The sequence below is a fragment of the Rutidosis leptorrhynchoides genome, chromosome 11 (assembly GCF_046630445.1).
Source record: "Rutidosis leptorrhynchoides isolate AG116_Rl617_1_P2 chromosome 11, CSIRO_AGI_Rlap_v1, whole genome shotgun sequence".
NCBI classification, from domain to species: domain Eukaryota; kingdom Viridiplantae; phylum Streptophyta; class Magnoliopsida; order Asterales; family Asteraceae; genus Rutidosis; species Rutidosis leptorrhynchoides.
The window spans coordinates 149,288,978-149,309,263 of NC_092343.1; the positions used below are offsets into that span (position 1 = coordinate 149,288,978).

Sequence of the window (20,286 nt, forward strand, 5' to 3'; positions counted from 1 at the left end):
AACAACACTTACATGTAACGACTAACGATGACTTAACGACTCAGTTAAAATGTATATACATGTAGTGTTTTAATATGTATTTATACACTTTTGAAAGACTTCAATACACTTATCAAAATACTTCTACTTAACAAAAATGCTTACAATTACATTCTCGTTCAGTTTCATCAACAATTCTACTCGTATGCACCCGTATTCGTACTCGTACAATACACAGCTTTTAGATGTATGTACTATTGGTATATACACTCCAATGATCAGCTCTTAGCAGCCCATGTGAGTCACCTAACACATGTGGGAACCATCATTTGGCAACTAGCATGAAATATCTCATAAGATTACAAAAATATGAGTAATCATTCATGACTTATTTACATGAAAACAAAATTTCATATCCTTTATATCTAATCCATACACCAACGACCAAAAACACCTACAAACACTTTCATTCTTCAATTTTCTTCATCTAATTGAACTCTCTCAAGTTCTATCTTCAAGTTCTAAGTGTTCTTCATAAATTCCAAAAGTTCTAGTTTCATAAAATCAAGAATACTTTCAAGTTTGCTAGCTCACTTCCAATCTTGTAAGGTGATCATCCAACCTCAAGAAATCTTTGTTTCTTACAGTAGGTTATCATTCTAATACAAGGTAATAATCATATTCAAACTTTGGTTCAATTTCTATAACTATAACAATCTTATTTCAAGTGATGATCTTACTTGAACTTGTTTTCGTGTCATGATTTTGCTTCAAGAACTTTGAGCCATCCAAGGATCCATTGAAGCTAGATCCATTTTTCACTTTTCCAGTAGGTTCATCCAAGGAACTTAAGGTAGTAATGATGTTCATAACATCATTCGATTCATACATATAAAGCTATCTTATTCGAAGGTTTAAACTTGTAATCACTAGAACATAGTTTAGTTAATTCTAAACTTGTTCGCAAACAAAAGTTAATCCTCCTAACTTGACTTTTAAAATCAACTAAACACATGTTCTATATCTATATGATATGCTAACTTAATGATTTAAAACCTGGAAACACGAAAAACACCGTAAAACCGGATTTACGCCGTCGTAGTAACACCGCGGGCTGTTTTGGGTTAGTTAATTAAAAACTATGATAAACTTTGATTTAAAAGTTGTTATTCTGAGAAAATGATTTTTATTATGAACATGAAACTATATCCAAAAATTATGGTTAAACTCAAAGTGGAAGTATGTTTTCTAAAATGGTCATCTAGACGTCGTTCTTTCGACTGAAATGACTACCTTTACAAAAACGACTTGTAACTTATTTTTCCGACTAGAAACCTATACTTTTTTTGTTTAGATTCATAAAATAGAGTTCAATATGAAACCATAGCAATTTGATTCACTCAAAACGGATTTAAAATGAAGAAGTTATGGGTAAAACAAGATTGGATAATTTTTCTCATTTTAGCTACGTGAAAATTGGTAACAAATCTATTCCAACCATAACTTAATCAACTTGTATTATATATTATGTAATCTTGAGATACCATAGACACGTATACAATGTTTCGACCTATCATGTCGACACATCTATATATATTTCGGAACAACCATAGACACTCTATATGTGAATGTTGGAGTTAGCTATACAGGGTTGAGGTTGATTCCAAAATATATATAGTTTGAGTTGTGATCAATACTGAGATACGTATACACTGGGTCGTGGATTGATTCAAGATAATATTTATCGATTTATTTTTGTACATCTAACTGTGGACAACTAGTTGTAGGTTACTAACGAGGACAGCTGACTTAATAAACTTAAAACATCAAAATATATTAAAAGTGTTGTAAATATATTTTGAACATACTTTGATATATATGTATATATTGTTATAGGTTCGTGAATCAACCAGTGGCCAAGTCTTACTTCCCGACGAAGTAAAAATCTGTGAAAGTGAGTTTCATTTGCCTTTTTACCCTTTATATTTTTGGGCTGAGAATACATGCGCAACTTTTATAACTGTTTTACGAAATTGACACAAGTACGTGAAACTACATTCTATGGTTGGATTATCGAAGTCGAATATGCCCCTTTTTATTAAGTCTGGTAATCTAAGAATTAGGGAACAGACACCCTAATTGACGCGAATCCTAAAGATAGATCTATTGGGCCTAACAAACCCCATCCAAAGTACCGGATGCTTTAGTACTTCGAAATTTATATCATATCCGAAGGGTGTCCCGGAATGATGGGGATATTCTTATATATGCATCTTGTTATTGTCGGTTACCAGGTGTTCACCATATGAATGATTTTTATCTCTATGTATGGGATGTGTATTGAAATATGAAATCTTGTGGTCTATTGTTACGATTTGATATATATAGGTTAAACCTATAACTCACCAACATTTTTGTTGACGTTTTAAGCATGTTTATTCTCAGGTGATTATTAAGAGCTTCCGCTGTCGCATACTTAAATAAGGACAAGATTTGGAGTCCATGCTTGTATGATATTGTGTAAAAACTGCATTCAAGAAACTTATTTTGTTGTAACATATTTGTATTGTAAACCATTATGTAATGGTCGTGTGTAAACAGGATATTTTAGATTATCATTATTTGATAATCTACGTAAAGCTTTTTAAACCTTTATTGATGAAATAAAGGTTATGGTTTGTTTAAAAATGAATGCAGTCTTTGAAAAACGTCTCATATAGAGGTCAAAACCTCGCAACGAAATCAATTAATATGGAACGTTTTTAATCAATAAGAACGGGACATTTCAGTAATCAACTGTTGTGAATAGTTTATAATCGATGTGGACTTCGTCCGGATGGATTAGGACGGGTCTCTACAGTTGGTATCAGAACGGTGGTCTTAGCGAACCAGGTCTAGCATTAGTGTGTCTAACTGATAGTCATTAGAATGCATTAGTGAGTCTGGACTTCGACCGTGTCTGCATGTCAAAACTTTTGCTTATCATTTTTGTCGAAAATCATCTGCTTATCATCCTTAGAAAACTACCTACTCATTATTCTTAGTCTAGACACGTTTTACTGCATTGACTGCATGAATAGTGTATAGACAAAATTCATATCTTAGCGTATCTGACAATTCATATCTTAGCGTATCTGTTACTGTAGACCTTGCCTGATATCCCTCGTAAATTTCTCCGTAATTTAAGGGATCCTGGTACTATATATATCTATGAAAATTATGCATTGAGAATACCATCCAATAATCAATTGCTGTCACTAAACTCTTCATACCAAAAATCTTTCCTGAGATCGCGTAAGATGGCCTCTACGAATCGACCAAGTTCCTCTGACTCCGAAGACAGCGTGACAGGAGCACACCAACCAATCAACTACCGTGATTACTGGAGAAAATGGGGGTGGGTTCGCGATATACTCACCCTATGAAGAAGGGAAGAAGGTACCCCATATCATGAATCGAATCTACCACCTAACATTGGAGTACTTGACCCGCTCACCGACGAACCCGTTCGCAACACCGTTTATACCCTTTTTGCTAGAATTTTTCATCTTGAGACTACCATTAACGGAACTAGAGAAGATATCCAATCTCTACCTCACACTGATAACCAACCAGGGTTAGTAGAAGAAGTTAAAGAACTCCGAGCTCGAGTGTTAACTTTAGAGAGCACGGTATACAATTTGCAAGCACCATCAGTATCACCAACACCAGTAACATCACCAACCTTAGCACCAACAGCACTAGTACCACCAACAACAACATCCGCATCACCAGCTTCGACGTCTCATTCTGTACCTCGAGTATAATCATCGTTCTACATGACGTTCTACATCATTTATCTTCGTTCGACATGGCGATTATGTAATCTCTAATGTTTTAGAGATTATATATTCTTGTTCTAACGGTAAATCAAATGAGTTTAATATTATATTAACTCATTAAATCCATGATTGCATCTGAAGAAAATATATATGCAAGTATATTTTCATAAAGATTGTAATTAAAAAAAAAATTTCTTTCGTACAAACTGTTAATGGTGAAAATATTTTAACGGGTAGGTAATACCCGAGGAATATTTAGATTTCACATTAATAAGTTGCACTATACATTCTTTCAAATCTGATTCAACAGTCATTTACTATCCTACTTACATCCACAGATATACGTATCCGTTTACCACAGAATAACCATATTCATCCAATTTCATATTTGTATTTTGATTTATCAGAATCCAACAAGTGGCATAATGAAGAAAACATTTGACAAAATAAAATTTGTTAGAAACAAACAAATTAACTATGAGAAATTTTGTTAAGAATCCACAGTAACTGTTCCTAGCTAATTGTTCCTAGCTAACTGATTACATTTTATTTATCGCAATTTAATTATCGCAATTTACATTCTCGCAATTTTATTTATCGTCATTTAATTTCTGTTATTTACTTTACGCACTTTATTTATCGTTATTTAATTTCTGTTATTTATTTTACGCACTTTAAATATCGGGACACGTATACAAGGTTTTGACATATCATATCGACCCATCTATATATATTATTTGGAATAACCATAGACACTCTATATGCAGTAATGCGGGAGTTAGCTATACAGGGTTGAGGTTGATTCTACAATAATATATATAGTTTGAGTTGTGATCGAGTCTGAGACGTATACGGGTCACGACACGTATTAATTAATTCGAATATTATATATTAAACTATATATGAATTATTGGACTGTTAACTGTGGACTATCGACTATGGACTAATAACATTGGACAATTAAAATGAATTAAAATATTGATTATAACATATGAAACTAAACATTTCTTCAAGTTTGCCACTTGGTCTCATCTTAAACCTCATTTGTATCTTGACGATTACAGTCTGCATTCAAACCTTTCATGATTCTTGAAAACACCTCAATCGAGAGGATGAACCAACCGCACTTCATCTACAGAAGAAAAGATTGATGCATACAGTTATGCACCTGAAAACTCTCAGAAACTGAGTTAACGTTTAACACATAGTTGTGCTAATTCATTTAGTGTTATATTTACCCAAAATAACTTGGTAATTCCTTTCAAATTAGCCAATTTTGTCACAATTCCAGCAAGTCAACTTTGACTTTTCATTCGAAACAACCTTATTATAACCTTGATTTATATGCGTGCTCTTTTATGGTTACCGGAGAACCTTTTATATTCCACCATATTACCCTCAGCGTTTAATCATCTAAAAACACAATTCTCTTGAAACCACCTCGGATTGATAATCGATGACTCAGATATGTTAGCATTAAATGCAGAAGAAACAGAAAAATTATAGATGGTCTAAACGGTAAAAAGTTTGATGATAAAGAAGGGAGTGTTAGGAACGCTCGATAGAAAATTTGGTACTGAAAAACAGATTGAGCAAACCACGAAGGAGTCTCTGAACGAATCACAAGGACTAAACTTGTACAATAAGAATCCTGATGATTCTGTTTCTGATGAAATCTTTAGCGAATACCTTGCTTCTGACTCCAAACTCTTGCGGACAAATTTTCTTCACCATCCTTCGATATTAGAAACTCCAAAATATCATCGTATCTTTCACTATAAATATCCTCCATATTTCTGAAGATATTTTCATAACTATTCTTATCTGAAATCATTAATCTCTTCGTGCTATCAGTGTACATCATATAGAAACTATTAGTTTCTATATTCTGTAAACTTTCGAGCTTAAAATACGAATGTTATTGAAGTAATGTTGGGAACTGATGCATGAGTTAGTATAATATAATGACACTTGATCAACGTGATTATATTACAGTAAGTCATACTGAGTTTCTAATGGAACATGATGATTCACAGATCATAACGTCATTATGTGCCATGTTACATAACTCTTTCATTCTGCTTAACTTCTGAACATATCAAGAAAATATATTCTTGATAGTTCTATCTTTCCCGGATATTCTGGTAATTTGACGAATCAAGATCGTGCTATTACCATTTCTTTCTTAGAACATTAACTATATTCATTCCGAAATTCATATCTACGAATTCTGGACCATTATTCGCTTGGTTTAAAGTCAGGGAAAAGAAAAACAAAAGAATGAATCTCCGAAATAGAAATGAGAGGTATAAATCACAGCAAATAGGAGAGAGTATTAACTGTGGATAACAATGATTATTGAAGACAGAAGCAGGGACTTTGAAATATAAGGAAGAATATAAAGCCCAACAACAACACCGAAATTACAAACCGTGGATATCAGTGCGTATAGCAATATAAAGATACGGGAGGATTATAAATACAATAATCCCTAGAGCATAGTAGAAATAAACAGATTCATCCTGTGGAAGTTGGAAAAAGAGAATGATTGTTACGATAGTAAGGGTGAGGATAAGGATTAGAACTGGATTAAGCATTTTTACAATCTTTTGGATGTATGAACTAAGAAAGAAAGTATAGGAATGGTGAGAATAATGGAACGGAAGAGCTTAAATTATAGTGGAAATATCAGACAGAGTAATCAAGGCAGATCACCGTATCTAATTATAGAGATCTTAATTTCCTTATTCGCCGAAGAATCAAATCTTTTAGATTTCGGAGATTTTCTTTAAATTCCTTGAATTCCGGAATTCAACCAAAACAACGTCAAAAGTTAAGACGAACCTTATTTTCTAAATTCCACCCTGACTCTGTCAAAAGTTAAGATGAATCTTTACTTTCCTATCTCACTCTTTGGTGATAACTTCATTCGTACTCTTCGAATAATCGAATTATTTTTATCCATATTACTCAATGATGATAAAACTCGATCCATCGACTCATATTCGTCATGAAAACATTTTTATAGTTAGCCATGACGACCTCGATCAAATTTCGGGACGAAATTTCTTTAACGGGTAGGTACTGTGATGACCCGAAAATTTCCGATCAAATTTAAACTTTAATCTTTATATGTTTCCGACACGATAAGCAAAATCTGTAATGTTGAGTCTCGAAAGTTTTGAAATCTATATTCATGTAATCAATTACCCTTTGACCATGCCTGACGATTCACGAACATTTATGTGTATATAGATATGTATATATAATATATACTTATTAATTGAAAACGTTAAGATATTAGATGTATAATACTTTACATAAACGTGTTTGTTTCAATATTTGTTCAATATAGTTATTGACGGAATTAAAAGATAATATCATATGATTGAATTATCAGATACATTGAATTATGATTACGAGTCTCTGTTACGAGGCCCACGTTAATTTGAGAAATCGTTTCTTTTTAACGGTATTCGGAATAAATGGTAAAGTGATTTTCAAATGAGAACACAGAATCACTTATCTAGTGTCAGACAGAAGTTAATGGAGAATTGAATTTCATAATACTTGATTGATCTATTTTCAAACGTGCGAAAACATTTTTCGATATAATAAAACTTGTTTATTAAAATGTCTTTGTTTATATAACGTAAGTTGGGATATTGGTTGTTAGATATATACATAATTAATATGATATATATTGTAATTTATAAATATTAAAGATTCAATAAGTTATATAATTGATAGTACTATATTTGTAATATTAATATCATTACCATTAATTTCACTATTAGTATCAATATTGGTATCAATAATATTATTATATAAAGTATATATGAAATTTGACATAAGTTATTATATTATCAAAATTATTAATATTATTATTATCAATAATATTATGATAAGTAGTATTATTATTAGTATAAATAAACCTATTATTATTATCGTTTTATTTTGATTATTATTAGTAAACTTATTAAAGTTATAAATTTTATGATTCTTAATATTACTACTAATAATTATTATCAATACAATTATTATTATTATTGATATTATTATCATTATTATTATTTTTATTATCATTATTATATTTATTAGTATTGTTATTAGATTTTATTATTAACATTATCATTAAGAACTATTATTATTATTATTAGAATTATTAATTATTTTTATCATTAAAATTTTTATATTATTATTTATCATTTATTATACTTGTCTATTAATAATAATATTATTATTATTAGTAATATTATTAACTATATTGGTATTTCTAGTACTTCTATTATTATTAATCAGTATTATTATTTATTATTACTAATATATCTTGTAATTATTATATAATTTATAAAAAAAATAGAAAAAAAAGATACCAGTTTGTTACACATAGCCATCGAGACTGTATCTGATTTTATTTCCTGTCGGATGTTGTTACAAGTCTATTTCAATCACAATAATCATTCAGTATATCTATACATCCATAATTGAGAGAGAAATAAAACAAATAAATTTAGAAAAACAAGTCGTGCTCTGTTCTTGGTTCAATTTAACAAAAGCTCGATTTCAAGTGAATTCTCAAAATCTAATAATGCAGTGTCGTTAGGAATGATCTAGTCAAACTATCTGTAAGTTTTCAATCCTCAATTCTTTCTATTAATCTCTAATTTGAGAGTCAAAATTTTGGGTTTTAAAAGTCAACCAAGTGTTCTTGAATCAAATTCGAGTTTGTTTTGATATCTCCAGTTAATTTGATGATCCATAAAAATTATAGGAATGATTTGCAACACAATTCATGTTGTAATCATAACCTATAACACTCTTAATCTAAAAATCAATTTTTGAGTTCTTGAGTTCTTCACAGTAATATACACTAACGTAAATTCGAAACAAATTTCAAAAACTAAAAATGCAGAGTTGTTAGGAATCATTTACTTAAACTTCCTGCAAAATCTCAAGTTCCAATTCTTAATAACGAATTCGAATTTGCGAGTCAAAGTTAAATTGTCAAAAGTCAACTGTTTTGTTCTTGAAGAAATTAGAGCTTGTTTTGATGTTTTAAGTTCAATTGATGATTTAGATAGATTTTAGGAATGATTTGAAACATGTTTCATGTTGTAAAGATTGTCCAAAATGAACTCAAAATTGAAAACAAATTTTTTTTTTCTTGGCTACAAGCAAGCAGTAGGATTTTTTTTGTTTTTTTTCTCATTTTTTTTATATCATGAACACATTTTTTTTTTGTTTCATGTTGTTTACAAGTCATAAATGAAAACCCGTTCGATTGTTGTTGAGTTTTTGCCCCCGTTTGATTTTAAACTTGGTGAAGAAGATGATGAACATGGCTAAATGAAATACTAGATATATAGTTTGGGTTGCCTTATAAATCAGATAAACATGACATAGGGAATGGTTAAGTGTGTTTGCGGGTGAGCAGGAGGTCTCTAGTTCAAATCCGGTTCAGGGCATATTTTTTTAGAAAGGCTTTGGAAGGTAGATTTCATTACCAAAATTATTATTATTATTAGTATTGTGATTATTATTATTATGGTTATTTTTAGAACACTTATTATTACTAATACAAGTATTATTATAAAGACTATAATTTATTATTATAATTATGATTATGATTATTATTATTATTATGAGAATGATACAAATTATTATTATTTTCATTAATATTAGTACTTGTAACATTTTATAATTGTTAGTGTTATTATTATCATCCACATAGGTATTATTATTAGTATTATCATCATTATTATTAATATTACAAAGTATCATTAATAGACTTATCATTTAAACATTAATATTAGTGATATTGTATAATTACTGAAAATTTCTATTAAAACTATTAAAAATTACCATTATTATTATTAGTATTATTTTTTACTAAAACTATCATTATTATTGATATCAGTATTATCTATGTCATTATTATTAAAATAATTACGATTATGAAAAATAAAAGTTTTAAAGACGTTATTAAATTATAAACATAAAAATAAAGATTTTATATATAAATATATATTTAATACACATAACTTAACTATACTAATATATCTATATATATAATGAAAATATATATAATGAACCTATTAGTCTACTATATATATAAATTACATCACTAATAATAATATAAATAAATATATTTGTTCGATTACAAGTATGTGTCTTAATAGATATATGAATGATATAGGTTAATGAATCCGAGGCCAACCCTACATTGTTCAATGTCGTCATATGTATTTTTACTACAAAATACATTATTGTGAGTTTCATTCGCTCCCTTTTTAAATGTTTTTGCAATATATAGTTTTGGGACTGAGAATACATGCGCTGCACTTATAACTGTTTTACGGAATAGACACAAGTACTTAAAATTACATTCTATGGTTGAATTATCGAAATCGAATATGCCCCTTTTATTAAGTCTGGTAATCTAAGAATTAGGGAACAGACACCCTAATTGACGCGAACTCTAAAGATAGATCTATCGGGCCCAACAAGCCCCATCCAAAGTACCGGATGCTTTAGTACTTCGAAATTTATATCATGTGCGAAGGAGGATCCCGGAATGATGGGGATATTCTTATATACATATTGTGAATGTCGGTTACCAGGTGTTCAATCCATATGAATGATATTTTTGTCTCTATGCATGGGACGTATGATTATGAGAAATGGAAGTATGAAATCTTGTGGTCTATTAAAATTATGAAATGATTATTTATGTTAAACTAATGAACTCACCAATCTTTTGGTTGACACTTTAAAGCATGTTTATTCTCAGGTACGAAAGAAATCTTCCGATGTGCATTTGCTCATATTAGAGATATTACTTGGAGTCATTCATGACATATTTCAAAAGACGTTGCATTCGAGTCGTTGAGTTCATCAAGATTATTATTAAGTCAATTATATTTAGATATATTATGAAATGATATGCATGCCTGTTAACTGTCGATGTAACGAAAGTTTGTCTTTTAAAAACGAATGCAATGTTTGTAAAATGTATCATATAGAGGTCAAGATCCTCGCGATGTAATCAACTGTTGTGAATCGTTTATAATCGATGTGGACTTCATCCGGATGGATTAGGACGGGTCTCTACAGTTTGAGATTGGGTGATTATGGTTTTGGTTATATTCGCTGGCGATTCCCCGAAGGTAACAGTCAGAGGACTGTTTTACGCCACCGAAGCAAATGGTATAACATGATTGTGTTATTATGTGTGTATGGATTGAATGTGGAATATTTCCTGCATTCTATACCATTTATAAGTGAGATGGAACGGCTTTCCATACCAGTTCGCTAGTTCCCAATGATTTTGGATCACTAGTTGACTTTCCCTTTTGGTAAACCTGCAGAGGAAAGTGAGCTTGTCCCTTTCCTTTGTGGTACAGGCGTGCACCGAGCTAGAAATAGTTTCGCTAGCCTTGACTTTGTAATTGACCGAGGTTTTATGGTCTCTAAACTCACTGTTGTTGCTCTGATTTCATGACCTCGTTCACTGTAGCTGAAGTTTCCTTCATTCCATATATTGTAGCCATATCCTCCGAAACAAACTTTGAAGCTGATAAACGGGCCGGAGGTGGGGTACACTATCACATTCTAGAGTGGAAGGAAGCTTATTAATTCTAAGGTGACAACCAAAATTAAAAGGGTTTAAGCCATAAATAGGCCATATACTTTCATTTTTGTCCCAATGTAGGCTATATACCCCGAAAAATACCAATGTAGGCTATATACTTTCATAAAGTTTACTAATATGAACGAACAAAACTTATTAACCGGATAAACAACTAAACGATGACGTGGCATGCTACATGAAGAATGACGTTGGTGATACATCGGAACAAAACTGAAAGTATATAGCCTACATTGGAACAAAACTGAAAGTATATAACCTACGTCGGAACAAAACTGAAAGTATATGACCTATTTGCAGCCATATAAAATGCAAAAAAAAATGTTAAATAATTAACTTTACCGGTTCAGCAGGTAACTTGTTAAATTTGTGTACATCGATACAACTTTTAAGAGTATATAACCTACATTGGTATTTTTTGGGGTATATAACCTACATTGGGACAAAACTGAAAGTATATGGCCTATTTATGGCTTTAACCCAAATTAAAAAGAGTAAAGGAAAAAAAGACCATGGAGACTAGTTAATGAGTTTCATCATGGATGGCATTTGATTTTTTATTTTATTTTTTTTTGTGACGGTTTCCGATTTGTTCCTTTGAGTCTTTACTTGTTTGTCTGTTTGTCTGTTTGTCTGTTTGTCTGTTTGGTGTTTATGTATATATGTTGTTGACTTGTTGTTTAGGCCGGTTGTGTCGATTTATGTGGCTTTTTTTAGTTATGGTGTGTTTGATAAAATTAAATATTTTAGCATTGTGCTTCATAATTTGAATGATTTAGATGTTCTAAATGACTGAGTAACAATAATCTGTTTTATAATCATTTGAACGAATAATGTGAATTATGTAAAATTACTTTATTAACATTTGAACGAGATGATCCGTGGATTTTGTTGGCTTACCTTTTGAGCCTTCATTTGCTTGATTTGATTTTTATATAGTTTGTAGGTTTTTTGCTAAAAAAATCAATATACATACATTTGAACTTTTTTGTTTTTTGAAAGGCTACTATATATATTTTATTAGTATAAATAAAGGGTACACATATGTTTATACACATGTTGCATGAGGTCATGCCTACTCGAGTCAGATATACATCTACAATACAGACTTGAACTTTTTTGTTACAATTTTGTTCTATTACTTATAGGAACTGAATTAACCGAACCATAACCATTTTAATCGATAAAATTGAACCGAATTAACCAAACCGAACATATAACCGCGGTTACAGTTAATGATTTTGAATTAACCGAATTTTATGGGGCGGTTATGAAAATAAAGATTATCCGCCCCGATTTAACCGCAGCGCACCATTATACTAGTTTATTGTATATATATATATATATATATATATATATATATACATATATTTAACAAACTAGTACAATACCAATATAAGTTTTTTATTTAATTAATATTATAAAATAAATTTGGAATAATACTCTCTAACTTGTATATTGTTATAAATCGTATCACCTCGTAAGTCGGTATATCTGAAGATTAAAAAAAATATTTTCCTCTCGTGGACTGATCTTAAAGATTTTTTCCATTAAAGTATGTTTACAATAGCGTTATCGTTTGAAATGTTGCGTTGTGACGATATACATTTAAAATACAATATCTAAATCATTTTTTGGTTCAATATAACTTGAACGTTTGGTGTTTTCCATCTAGGTTTGTTTAGATGTACGTCCTTAAACGATATAATTCGTTACAAGGTACCATCAAAACATTATATATCATTATTCATTGTTCAAATTCATTAAATTCTCTTTGTTGTAAATGGTTAACCGAATTAACCACTTTATCCACAAATTAACCATATAAATCGCATTAACCAAATCGTTTATTAACCGAACCGAATGGTTAAGAATTTTAATTAACCAAAGTTTCGGTTATGGGGGCGGGTATTGTCATTAACCACCCCCAACTGCCTCACGCTCACCCCTAATTTACTTATTTCTTACTGTATAACTTTTAAAAATAACCCTGAATTATCAAATCCAATAATCTTTTAAAACAATATACGTTTTTTAATTATATAATATTAAATATATTAATATATATGGAGTATTATCTTTGGGGGATGATTCTCACACACACTTTTTTGATCCTCACACACCAATTTTAACATTTTACTCTTCTATGTGTGAGGATCAAAAAAGTGTGTGTGAGAATCATCCCCACAAAGAAGTAATGTTTTTTTAAAATAAATTATTTTAACGTTTCTAAGAATTACGGAATAATATTTACTTCTATTTTATCCACAGTCAAACCGTATTAAAGCTACAAATACCGAGTAATAATTTTATCCATTGAAAAATTGTCAAAAGAAAAGTAAAACAAACTTTAATACTTCATATTAAAAAAAAAAAAAAGATACAAATACCGAGTACTAATTTTATCCATTACTCCGTATAAAATTAATAAATTATCCAAAAAAAATTAATCCGTAACAAACTTTTAAATTAAATTAAAAATAGAAAACCATGGATATATACAAATCCATATTTATATCCCAATCTAATTTGTCCTTATATATACCCCTCAAAATCCCCCACTCTCTACGCTCTTCCCCTTCATCTCCATTTTTCAATTGAAATTAAAAAAAATTCAAAACTCAAAAATGGCCGCCAACAACGGAACCACATCATTGATCGTAAGCTTCGGAGAGATGTTAATCGATTTCGTTCCAACTGTTTCCGGCGTATCGTTAGCAGAAGCGCCGGGATTTTTAAAAGCTCCCGGTGGTGCTCCGGCGAACGTTGCGATCGCCGTTCAAAGACTCGGTGGCAACTCGGCGTTCGTCGGAAAATTAGGTGACGATGAATTCGGTCACATGCTTGCCGGAATATTGAAAGAAAACGGCGTTAACGGTGACGGAATTAATTTCGATAAAGGTGCCCGTACTGCGCTTGCCTTTGTTACGTTAAAAGCTGACGGTGATCGTGAGTTTATGTTCTATCGAAACCCTAGCGCTGATATGTTATTGACTCCTGATGAACTTAACCTTGAACTTATTAGATCTGTACGTATTTTACTCCTCTGTTTACTTACAGCCTATACGTATAATCGAATCTATATCTATATTTTTTTGTGTATATGTGTGACGTCATTATATTGTTAGAGGAAATGGCGCGTGGTTATCACGCTCGAAAGTTTATTTTATCGATTTAATCACACGCGATTTCTCGCATAGAATTTTGAGTATTGCATGTCTAATTAATTACCTAATCGTTAGTAAAAGGGACCGTTTTTGTTGACTTTCATGGACTTTAAGCCGGTTTAGGAGAAAATTAAGCAATTGAACTGTGTTGATTTTTTTAATTCAAGTTGAGATTTTTTTTTTTTTTTTTTTTTTTTGTGATTTTTGTTTGGATGGAGTAGTCATTCATCAATATAAAAAAATAATGCATACAAAGAGATACTGGCTAGATGAATTATAAATAATTAAATGTTTTGGTTGTATATATATTGATGCCTTACATTTTGGTTATATTTGGTAGATATATGTGAGATCTTATGCTGACTATAGAGAAAAAGGTGTATATTTGGTGATTGATATCTGTTCAGCTCTTAAATTTAGAATTTGAATAATGATTAAATGTATTACAATTATTTGGAATGATTTCACACATAAATCATTTTTAGTACGTTGAAATGTTAGAATGAAAAATTATTTTTATTTACGAAGTATTTAATTTATTAAATTAAAGCATTACTTTTCTTTAGATTAATGTGATAGTGAGTCTGGTACATGCACTGAATAGGAAGAGAAGCGTGTGCATTTACACGTGGATTTGTGCCATTGAATAAAATAAGAAGCAATGGCTGTCATTTTCTCTCTTTCTTTTGAGCAGGCTGTAATTTTTTATTTATTAATCAATCTAAATCTAAATTCCTGAGTTTCAGTATATAAAAATTAAACATCTTTTTGTTCTGTAAATTGTAGATCTTATTTAAGGCATTTCTATCATTATTAATTCCTCAAATACTTTCTTTAAGGCTGATGAATTCAAATCTTCTTACTCTATAAGGCTGTAAAATTTGACCTATAAGTTTTAATTTTGACCTATAAGTTTTAATGAAGTGTTTAGCTCCTTTTCCTTCAATGTAGCTTTGGTTAAACATTCTTTTCTGTGGTTCATTCATTTAAGATGGTTTGATAAATATATTTGAATGATCTGGTTTAGTTAAACAGAATCATTAACTAGTCATTGAATTTGGCCTACACCTGATTAGATTTAAATGATAAATTACTTCATTTTTCTTAATTTAATTATGATCAATAACTTCTACACTTATCTTAATCTAGATTCTAAATGTCAAAGATTTAAATGTATTACAATCTCTACCCAAAAGGTCATTTGGAAGTATGTGTTTGTTGCACAGAGTTGTATAGCAGCTATTATAAACTTGTCAATTAACAAATCAATGAAATGACTATTAACTTCGGTGTTTAATACTTTGACAGGCCAAAGTTTTCCACTATGGTTCAATAAGCTTGATAGTTGAGCCATGTAGATCAGCACATCTTAAAGCAATGGAGGTGGCAAAAGATGCAGGGGCACTTTTGTCCTACGACCCGAATCTTCGTCTGCCATTGTGGCCATCACCTGAGGAGGCTCGTGAACAAATCATGAGCATATGGGACAAGGCTGAAGTTATCAAAGTGAGTGATAACGAGCTCGAGTTTCTAACAGGAAGTGACAAAATTGATGATGAAGCTGCCATGTCATTATGGCATCCTAATTTGAAGCTTCTGTTGGTCACACTTGGTGACAAGGGTTGCAACTACTACACCAAGGTATGTACATAACTTATTTGCAAAATAAGGAATAATGCAGTTAAAGTTAAAATTAACTTGTTTGTTTATATAATAAATGAAAGTAGGGTTAAAATGTTTGATATATACCATGTATAAAGTTTTGCTTGAGCTGTTTATCATAAAAATTGTGAGTCTAAAACAATGTACAACTTTCCACCTCTGTTTTATGATAAAGACTTTTCAACTATTTTGAGATGAAGTATCAAAATCATATTTTTACTCTGTTTTCTTGTTCAAAAATGTTCACACATTTGTTGCTGTAGGTTTTTCTGTTTGGATGGAAATTTTAAATTATATGTTAGTACCAATTTTTAATTCTTATTCATTAAGTGATCACCTTACGGTAATCAATTTGATATTTACATATGAAGCAAAGTAGTGGGTTTATCTTTATTATCATTATTTTATTAAGGTGCTTGTTTAGTACTCAAAAAGGTACTACCTTTAATCTCTAATTTATGATTCTTGCTGGCCGGAACAATTTTAAATTAAGAATAAAGAGTCCTACAACATAATGAATGAACCAACACCTTCACCATCACTGTTACACATTTGACTATTAGTTTCCTCTGCTTTTCATCTTAAAGTAAAAACATTCTTTAATTAAAAGGTTTAAATCTGAGCCTTGGATCTCCAATGAAGTTATAAAACTATTACGTAGTATTATTTAAAAAAGTTCAAACTGGAGTCTATTATCTTTATTTTATCAGTAATCACTCTATAATATCTTTCAATTGTTACCACTTTATATTTATATTAATATTAATATAACAAATCTTGACAATTGCAGCATTTTCATGGTACGGTTGGTGCATTTCATGTGAAAGCAGTGGACACAACCGGTGCGGGTGACTCTTTTGTTGGGGCCCTCCTAACAAAGATTGTGGATGACCAATCTGTGCTAGAGGTAATAATATTGTCACATTTAATGCATAAAACGAGTTAGATGTGTTTGAAGTGCACCTTTAATGCATAAAACCACCTACTTTTGTTCAAGTACTAGTTTATTTCTTTTATATAATGTATTTTTGTGACAGCCCAACCTATACAATGGTTACTAACCTGTGAACTAAAGTGTACCGCCTAACCAATTTTTACCTCTAATTTACATGAAATACTAGATTTAATATTGGTATTAGAAACTAATGATATTTGTAATTTGTAATGCAGGATGAAGCAAAGTTGAAAGAGATTTTGAGATACGCTTGTGCTTGTGGAGCCATCACCACCACCAAAAAGGGTGCAATTCCGGCCCTTCCTTCAGTATCGGAGGTCCACACCTTCCTCAACGCGCAACATTAGAAAATATTTTGATCGTTTTGTTTTTCGTTTCTTTTTTACCGAATAACAAAATTTCTTTGAAATGGTTTTGTATTATCGTTCAATCATGTTTAAAGAACACATAACTGGTTTGCAGTTGGCCAAAGAATTTTATTCATAATGATTAGTGGAAAACATTGATTTAGGGATTTTACTTCTTGGTTTACTTCTTGGTTTTGCGTATGTTCATATCCTCTGTTTAACCTGCTACTTGCAATTTTTTGCTTTATCTGATTCGGCTAGATTTAATGCAAGTAGTTTACTGCCAAACCTAAAGTAGAATAGGTGTTATGGATGTGTGTTTTGGAAGTGGTTATTAGTTAATTTATGGATTTTGCTAGTTCTTCCTTGCTAACAAAGTTAAAATCTATTTAAACTTCAATTCTTTAACTTCTTAAAATAAGACCTATGACGCTAGTCATGTACAATCTACATTGCATCCAACAAGTAAACATATACATCATATATTTTAGTTTTTTTTTTTTTTTTTAACGGCAAACATATAATTTTATTACGGAGTAATAGAAATGGTAGCGCCACGTAAGTATAGCTACCAAGTTCACAACATTACAACAACGATGCCAAGATGGCAACAATATATACAATAAGAACTCAAAATAACACACCAAAGCTACACACTTATGAAAAAATACTACTAGGATTATGTAGCCAAGAGTGCCAATCGATTTATTTTTCCTTGCACTTTTTCGCGACCCATTCAAAGCTTTTAACTTGTATTTCGCAAACCGTCATCGGCACGGTCCACACTTTGTTTTTGAAAACTTTTTCATTACGATTCTTCCACACTAGATACACACATGTCCACAAAACCGTTTGCCATACTTTCTTTCCAAGATCCGAATTAAGATGTCCCGAGTTGACGTTTAACATTGATGATAAGATGAAATTTGAAGGATGTGAGATGTTCCACCAATCAAAAACTTTGTTCCAAACAACACGAACCTTTTCGCAAGATAAAAGAGAGTGGCTAATACTTTCGATGTCGTTATCGCAATTTGGACAACGGACCGAGTGTAGGTCGACACCTCTTTTATCCAACTCAACCAAGACCGAAATTCTACCTTTTAAGACCCTCCAAACAAACACTTCAACCTTTTTGGGAACAAAAAAGTTACGCAATGTACCCATAGAAGTAGAATTGCTTGCGTGAAGGGTCATTTCATCTACAAGTTTCGATAACAGATTTGTTGTGAAGATCCCTTTGTTGCTTAAATCCCATACCCACGCATCAGCAGCTCCTGGAGTGATTGTGATCGATCTAACCATCTGTTGCAGCTCGTCAAGTTCGCCCTTGGTCCTGCCCGAGGGCTCCCTGGTCCAGCAGCTGATCACCGAACAATCTGACACATCAAATTGTAACCTTGAACCAACCGTTGCATTTAAATCTTGATCCAAACGATAAAGCCTCTTGAACCTGTTTTTTAAAATAACATTCCCAACCCAAATGTCATCCCACAAGGATGTTGATACACCATCCCCAATCTTTCGAATGAAAGAAGAGGGGAAAGGAATACCAAAATCCTCAAGAGAGTTCCCAGCTTTGATAATATTAGTCCACACCGAATTATAAGGAAACGTATTAACATTTTGTGAATGAATTAAACCCCCCGAAGACCCGTAAATGCTTGAAATAACTTTGACCCACAAAGCGTTAGTTTCGGTTTTGAACCTCCACCACCACTTGCCGATCAAAGCTAAATTTTTGCTTTTTAAAGAACCCAAATTTAACCCTCCTTTCTCGAAAGGAAGAAGGGTTTCATCCCATTTAACCCACGAAATTTTAGAATTTGTACCCGTCCCGCCCCAAAAAAAAAGAACGTCTTACACACTCGAGTTTTTTTATCACACATGGCGGAGCACGGAAGAGCGAGAAGTAGTACAACGGGAGACTATTCAACACCGATTTCACAAGGGTCAAGCGTCCACCATATGACACCGAACGTGCCTTCCAATCCGAGAGCCTTTTCGAAAATTTGTCTATAACCGGGTTCCAACTTTCTAATTTATTCATTTTACCACCAACCGGAAGACCAAGATAAATGAACGGAAGTGTACCGGAATTACAACCAAACATACGAGCCATATTTTCAACTTCGATTTTTTCAATCCCGATCCCAAATAAATTACTTTTATGATAATTTACCTTCAACCCCGACGTACGTTCAAAGCATTTAAGGAGCTTAAAAAGATTTCTTAAATTAGAAACACTCCAATCACCAAAAAATATCGTATCGTCCGCATATTGAAGGTGAGAGATAGGAATTTTTTCGGACCCAATTTCCACACCCATGAATTTTTTATTAAACACCGCCCTTTTCGTCAAAACATTTAACCCCTCCGCCGCGATTATAAATAGAAAAGGTGATAACGGGTCCCCTTGCCTAACACCCCTCTCCATTTTGAATTCACAAGTGGGCGAACCATTGACAAGTACCGAGATGGATGCCGATTTGAGACAAGAAAGAATCCATCCTCTCCTCTTTGACACAAACCCCATTATAGCCATCACCTCCATTAGAAAGTCCCAATTCAAACAATCGAATGCTTTTTCAAAATCAACTTTAAAGATTAGACTTTTGACTCGGTTATGCTTTAGGGAACTAATAGACTCGTTTGCAATTAACGCCCCATCAAGAATGTTCCTACCTTTAATAAATGCGCTTTG

The 20,286-nt window shown here is 31.6% G+C and overlaps 1 protein-coding gene across 1 annotated transcript; it reads left to right on the plus strand.

Moving 5' to 3' along the window:
- Positions 1 to 14,064: 14,064 nt before the first annotated feature.
- LOC139876354 (fructokinase-2) lies at positions 14,065 to 17,760 on the plus strand. Its single transcript, XM_071863661.1, has 4 exons — positions 14,065 to 14,480; positions 15,927 to 16,259; positions 17,071 to 17,187; positions 17,451 to 17,760. The coding sequence occupies exons 1-4, from the start codon at positions 14,079 to 14,081 to the stop codon at positions 17,580 to 17,582; spliced, it is 984 nt and encodes a 327-aa protein (XP_071719762.1). The 5' UTR covers positions 14,065 to 14,078; the 3' UTR covers positions 17,583 to 17,760.
- The last annotated feature ends 2,526 nt before the right edge of the window (positions 17,761 to 20,286 follow it).

Bases quoted from the DNA above. Each gene is read 5' to 3' on its own strand.
- LOC139876354 (XM_071863661.1), top strand. From the start codon at position 14,079: ATGGCCGCCAACAACGGAACCACATCATTGATCGTAAGCTTCGGAGAG. The intron at 14,481-15,926 runs GTACGTATTTTA...ATACTTTGACAG, and splicing joins ACCTTGAACTTATTAGATCT to GCCAAAGTTTTCCACTATGG. The intron at 16,260-17,070 runs GTATGTACATAA...TGACAATTGCAG, and splicing joins GTTGCAACTACTACACCAAG to CATTTTCATGGTACGGTTGG.